The sequence below is a fragment of the Rhinoraja longicauda genome, chromosome 34 (genome assembly GCF_053455715.1).
Source record: "Rhinoraja longicauda isolate Sanriku21f chromosome 34, sRhiLon1.1, whole genome shotgun sequence".
Classification (NCBI taxonomy): Eukaryota; Metazoa; Chordata; class Chondrichthyes; order Rajiformes; family Arhynchobatidae; genus Rhinoraja; species Rhinoraja longicauda.
In genome coordinates this window covers 7,154,740-7,162,028 of record NC_135986.1, presented here as the reverse complement: position 1 = coordinate 7,162,028, position 7,289 = coordinate 7,154,740, and the positions used below count along the sequence as shown (strand labels likewise).

The 7,289-nt window shown below is 47.7% G+C and overlaps 1 protein-coding gene across 1 annotated transcript; it reads left to right on the top strand.

Moving 5' to 3' along the window:
* Nucleotides 1–3,915: 3,915 nt before the first annotated feature.
* Nucleotides 3,916–5,709, top strand: LOC144609305 (putative G-protein coupled receptor 139). The gene is made up of 2 exons (XM_078427736.1): nt 3,916–4,003; nt 4,817–5,709. The coding sequence occupies exons 1-2, from the start codon at nt 3,916–3,918 to the stop codon at nt 5,707–5,709; spliced, it is 981 nt and encodes a 326-aa protein (XP_078283862.1).
* The last annotated feature ends 1,580 nt before the right edge of the window (nt 5,710–7,289 follow it).

Here is a 7,289-nt window from a genome sequence, read left to right as displayed (position 1 = left end):
TTCTTTGAAAAAATGTGTCCCTTAGATTCCTACAAAAGCTTTCCTCCTTCACCATAAACCAATGTCCTCTTGTCCTCGATTCGCCTACTCTGGGCAAAGGATTCTGTGCATCTACACGATCTATTCCTCTCATGATTTCATGCAACTCTATAAGATCACCCCATCCTCCTGCGCTTCGCGGCATAGAGTCCTAGCCTACTCACTCTATACCTGTAGCTCAGACCCTCCAATCGTGGCACCATCCTCGTGAATCTTCTCTGCCGGCAAAAATTCCAATTTAACGGGAACCATCCCGGTATTTATTAAACCCGTGCTGCAATACAACTGAACCACAGCCCCATCCCTCCCTGGTTTGTATCGGTTTGGTTTAGTTTGGTTCGGTTCGGTTCGGTTCGAAAATATAGAGTGCAGAAAATAGCTCATAAATTCATACGTTATATAAGCAGAATCAGGCCATACGGCCCATCGAATCTACTCTGGTATTCAATCAAGGTTGATCTATCATTCCCTCTGAACCTCATTCTCCTGCCTTCTCTCCATAACCCCCGTCACGTGTCCAAATCAATTAATTAACTAATCAAGCAGTTCTTAGCATGTTGCACATCAGTTCCACAGACAGAGTCTAATGTCCAAAACGGAGTAAAGATGCATCGGACTGTATCCCAGCGTATGGAAGAACCAAAGCCAAAGACCAATGTCCTCAATGTGATATCGTACAGTACCCTGGATTATAGAAGCATCGATTAGAAACCTGGAAGCTGTTCTTGAGTCTGGTGGTACGTGTTTCCAAACTCTGTACCATTCTCGCAATGGGAGCAGGGAAAGAAAGAAGGACTCGGTGGGTGGGTCAGGTCTTTGAATACATGGACTGCTCCTCCTGCTCCCCCTCCGACACTGTGAGCTTGAACGCTTTAACCTCTGGCAAACGCTGTGCCGTCATGCATTGTTCAACATTTTATCATTTACTTCATCAAGGACTTGGCACTTGCTGCATTCTCGGCATGTCGAGAACTCCCTTCATCAGACACCGAGGTCAAACTTGCATTCAGAACCTCAGATGGGGTCTAACCAAGGCGTTGTGCAGCTTTTCCACGATATCCTTGCTCCTGTGGAAACGCCATTCAATGTTTTAGTTCCAGGTAACACTCACATCCACAACCCCAGCCCCTCCCTCCGTCACTCTTTCCAATGATCCTCCCATTTGTAGCCCCCTTTCCACAACCCTCTGCAGATCTGATCGGTTCCACACCGCCGTTTGTCCAACGGTCCGCTGACAGAGAGGGGCTTGGACATGGCGGGCAGTGGACCTCTGAGCGCTGTCCTCAAATTCCCAACAAACGAAGGGGAATCGCCAGCAGCAACCTCTGGGACCAATCCACCCCACAGCTTGCACTCCAGACTCACAATATAGCTTGTAAACAGGACAGCAGAGGAGTGGAACCGGTAGAATTGCTTCCTCACGGCGCCCGCGACGCGATTTGGATCCTGACCTTGGGCGCTGTCTGTGTAGTGTTTGCACAGTCCAAGATTGACTTCACTAACGAGCATCTACACATAGGAAACACACACACACACACACACACACACACACACACACACACACACACACACACACACACACACACACACACACACACAACACACACACACACACACACACACACACACACACACACACACACACACACACACACACACACACACACACACACACACACACACACACACACACACACACACACACACACACACACACACACACACACACACACACACACACACACACACACACACACACACACACATATATATATGCGTCATGTCATATATATATATGTATATATATATGTATATACATATATGTGTGTGTGTGTGTGTGTGTTTGTGTGTGTGTGTGTTTGTGTGTGTGTGTGTGTGTATATATATATATAAATGTGTGTGTGTGTGTGTGCGTGCGTGTGTGTGTATATATATATATAAATGTGTGTGTGTGTGTGTGGGGGGGGGTGGCAAGCAACAGCAGATGTTTGTTTACACCGAAGATAGACACAAAAAGCTGAATCGGCGGAATAGGCAGCATCTTTGGATAGAAGGAATAGTTGAAGTGTCGGGTTGAGACCCTTCTTCAGACCTATATACGTATATATTTATTTGGTTGGAGGATGATGAATCTCTGGAAATATTTGCCACAAAGACAGTGGAGGACGTCAATAGATGTTTTTAAGGCGGAGATAGATAGATTCTTGATGGTACGGGTTCCAGGTATTATGGGGAGAAGGCAGGAGAAAGGGGTAAGGAGGGAGTGGCAAATCCGTGTTGGAATGGCGGAACAGACTTGATGGGCCGAATGGCCTAATTCTGCTCCTATCGTTAACCAAGATCGGGAGACAGTTCTTCCTCCAGAGGATGTTGTCACGGTAGAATTCTCTATCAAAAGGCAGTGGAAACGGGCCATTAAATATACAACGACAAGTGACAAATACAAGTACTTTAATGCCAACGAGGGCTCAATGGAGATGGGGAGGATGCGGAAACAGGAGGTTAAAGAAGATGATCAACCATGACCCTGTCAAACAGAACATGATGGACGTGGGGCCCAATATCCTGGCGCAATATTTTACGTGCCCATATAATTAATGCAAAACATTTGAACGTTGAGCTCAGAAACGCTTGCTGTAAAAGTGGCCAACATATCATATGCATTTCCAATTCATTCCTGAACCCACATACAGGTCAAAGTTCACCGAGACCTGTGGAAGGGCACATAACACCAGCCCCGGAACCGAAATATTTCAATTCCAATTTATCTGGAACTATCCCAGTCTATATTAAACACGTGCTGGTGGTGGGAGCAGGTTTGGGGTTAATTTGTCGGTAAGAGTCATTGGGTCATAGAGTGATACAATATATAAACAGTTTCTTTGTCCCACACCGGCCAACAAGTCCCAGCTACACTAGTCTCACCTGTCCGAGTGTGGTCCATATTCCTCTCAGCCTTTCCGATCCTTGTACCTGTCTAGCAGTTTCTTCAATATTGGGATAGTCCCTGCCTCAACTACCTCCTCTTGACGCTTGTTTCATACACCCACTACCCTTTCGTTGAAAAAATGTGTCCCTTGGCTTCAAACTAAATCTTTTCTCCTTTACCTTAAACCGATGTCCTCTTGTCCTCGATTCACCTACTCTGGGCAAAACATTCTGTGTATCTACACGATCTAATCCTCTCATGATTTTACACAACTCTATAAGATCACCCCCATCCTCATGCGCGTCAAGGCATAGAGACCTAGCCTACTCACTCTATACCTGTAGCTCAGACCCTCCAATCGTGGCACCATCCTCGTGAATCTGCTCTGTCGCAAAAAATCCCAATTTAACGGGAACCATCCCGGTATTTATTAAACCCGTGCTGCAAGACAACTGAACCACATCTGTCCACAGCCCCCCCATCCAATCCTGGTCTGTTTCGGTTTGGTTTAGTTTGGTTCGGTTCGGTTCGGTTCATTTTTGTTAGCCCTAGCGAGATACCGTGAAAACCTTTTGCGTGCTGGCTGAACGAATGGGGGAACTGGGGCATTGATGGTAGAGGTTCTGGGAGCCGCACTGGGGTTCATATGTCAGTTATTTCCATTATGTTGAAAACAGATAGAAAACAGGCTGAGCAGATGTTGGCAGATGTACAAAACAATCTTTGGACAATCTCAAGAGATATTTCAGCAATATCAGATAAACAGAATTTCACAATCTTTATAAGTAGCGGAATTAATGTGCAGCTGGGAGAAATGTAATTGACGACATCAGAATTTCGTGAGGTATAAATAAACCTGACCGGGGACCTTGAGCTACTGGCGGTGACGATCTACCTGAGACCATTGTCAGCACAGGCCACATCTTTATGTCCCACCGATATCAGCGATGGGGACTAGTAGCACTGGCCGGATATTTACCCTTCTCTGGGTCCAATATTACTTTGACTACTTCATCACCGTCGTCGGACTGCTCAGTAAGTCGTTATATCCGCTTGCCATTTACAGCGTTAAGAGGTTGATTTTTTGCAACTGTTCCTTCGGATCAGGAGAGTGAAGCATTGCCCGGGGTTTGTCCATCTAATGTATCCGCCACGCAAACACAAGTCAACAGCGTGTCGTCTCTGAAATTACTTCAAGAAGTTGCATAATTTGTATTTTGTTGGTAGATGTCAGTGAGAGGAAACGATGCGGGATGTCGGCGCACGATGCCGACGGGGAACTGAAGAGGGTCGCTGATGGGAGGGGCAGATGCAACACTCGGAGTGGCTCAGAAAGGTTCGCAGTGCGCGGTCCCTGCGTGGTTCCCGAGGTGAAGTTTTATACAAAGTGCGGGCTCCGGGAACACAAATCCTCACTTTTAATGCCACTGAAAACCATAATTATAATCCTTTGTTTGCCGATCACTCGGACAATTGTTAGAACGGTTTCGGAAGTCTGTATTAATTCCGGATGGAGATGACAGCAACACAGGGTCTAAAGTGTCTTTCTCCCGGAATACACGGAGACTGAAGCAGCCACACACAAAGGTGGCGGTCAGTACCGTGTCTCTGCTGGACACGGCTACTTCATCTCAACCCATACCACCCAAACCCACCTTCAATTTTTGGTTTAAGCCAGCATCTGCAGTTCCTTCGTACACATTTCATGATGAATTGATATTTGGCTCGGATGACTGTCATACCGCAGTACAGCTGTAGGGGTCGTGCCTGCACCATGACCACCAACATGGAGAGCACCTTGCGTCTGATGACCAGATTCAAAAGCAGTCTGTGTTCATTTCCTCACAGGTAATTTAGTGGCGATCATCGTTATCGGACGGGGAAATTGCGGACTGTCCCGGTGCATCACTCACTATCTGGTGGCGATGGCGACAGCAGATCTAACGGCCGTCTTCTTCAACGTGGCGATAAATTACCTTTTCGATGCGATTTTCCGAGGGTACACTCACACTGTTGCATGCACCCTGCATAGAGTGATGGCCTATGTGTCCCTGGACTGCTCAGTCTGGTTAACAGTCGCTTTTACATTTGATCGCTTTGTGGCCATTTGTTGTCAGGGCTTTAAGACCAGGTACTGCACGGTTAGAATCGCCAGGGTGACGATAGCAACAGTGTATGTGGTGAGCTTAGTACGGAACATCCCCTTCTACTTTTCATTTTATTCTTATTATGCAAACCTGCCAATCCTATGCATGGAAAAGCCGGAATATTTTTCCCACCCCGGGTGGCTTGCTTTCTCCTGGATTCACACCATTTTAACCCCTCTGGTTCCATTTTTGGTTATTGTGTTGCTTAATATCCTGACGGTCAGATCCATCGTGGTGGCGAGCCGAGCCCGCAGGAAGTTCCGCGCTCACGCCGGTGGCGAGAAACAGGAGGACCTGGAGATGCAGAGTCGAAGGAAATCGATCATTTTACTCTTCTGTGTGTCCGGAAGTTTTATACTCCTGTGGCTTACGGACGTGTGCTTCTTCATTTACACGCATATTGCCAACTTACACCAAGTCCAAAGCTACGATAACCCAAGGCATTTCGCATTTTCAACTGCGAACATGCTTAAAATTCTAAGTTCGTGCACGAACACGTTTATTTATGTGATCACTCAGTCTAAGGTCAGAGACGAACTGAAGAATGCAATCAAGTATCCCTTCACAATATGTCTTAAGATTGTTCAAAAATAAATCTGATGTAATAAATGTTAATCTGTAATGAATATGTTAACGTGGTAACCACGGCAGCGTCGTCTATTAAGAGCTGAAACAAAGACACACTGATGGTCTGGGAGTGTTGCAATAAAGTAGTCATGGTGAATGTTTCGATCAACTGTCTCGGGAATGAAACAATGCGAGCTGATTGCCGGAGCAGGGAGTAAAGGGAATGAATGAGACCAGCTCTGAGTATTTCTGGACCGGGCTACCTCTCTGTGTCAGAGTAAAGGATCGTGCGCCCCCTGCAGACCGGTTGTGTCGTGGTCTTATAACCGTCTGTGCCATTTAATTAAAGCCAATGGTGGATGTATGTGTTATGCATTGTATTCAAATCATCATAATATAACCTATTTACAAGTAAACTAATTTATACCACATTTTGCATGTGATGTGTTCATGTACACCTTTACTCCAAAGCGCTCTGACCGCCAAAGCCTGCTGGATCTCCACTTACCAATCATTATCATTCATTTACCCATTCCCATTCCGACTCTTCTGTCCTCTGTCTCATCTTTGGTAAAGTGAGGGTTCAAGCAAACTGCAGACGCCGCACGTCATATTCCGCTTGGGGAGCTTGCAATCTAACGGTTTGAACTTTGGTTATGAAGTCATGCAGCACGGAAGCAGATCTCCCCGGTCCACCTTAACTATGCCGACCAAAATGCCCCATCTACATTAGTCTCATCTGTCCGCGTTTGCCCCATCTTCCCCAAAACCCCTCCTATCCAAGATCAAGATCAAGATAGCTTTATTTGTCATCCAAATTGGACGAAATTCCGTCACCCACAGTCCAACAACAAAAGCATTAAAATAGGCATTAAAATTACACAAACCCAAAAACACACAAAATAAGAAACATCCATCAAAGAAACATCCATCACAGTGAGTCTCCTCCAGTCCCCTCCTCACTGTGATGGAAGGCCACAATGTCTTTTCCCATCGCCTGCCGTCCTCTACCGCGGTCAGGTTGTTGTGGTTGCAGGCCGCGCCGGACGGTCCGCAGTGGCCCGAGCCTAAGGCGAGTCGCAGCCGCTCCCGCAGCCTCCGAAGACGGCCGGTTCCGCTGATGATAAGTCCGACCCGGGGCGGGCGAACACGCTGCCGCTGTTGCTGCACGTCGGGGCGTTCGTGGCTCCCGACATTGAAGCCCCCGCCCAGCAGAGAAAAATCCCGCGGCCTATTTTAGGCCGCGCCGGACGGTGAAATGTCCGCGACCCATGCCCCGCGATCCGGGGCGGGCGGTCACGCTGCCGCTGCCGGAGCTCCCGATGTCGGCATCCACGCGGCCCGAGCCTAAGGCGAGTCGCAGCCGCTCCCGCAGCCTCCGAAGACGGCCGGCTCCGCCGATGGTGAGTTCGATCCGCGGGCTCTGCGAACCAGAGCCCTGGAGGCCGCCAGCTCCAGGAGTTGGGCCGATGGTAGGCCGCGTACCCGTCCTAGTTTCTTTGAAAAGCTATTACCCTACCTGCAATAACTAGGTACTCTGATATGTCCCTCTGTACATCAACCACTCATTGACTGAAAGGGATATCCCGCACTTTCCTATCAAATCC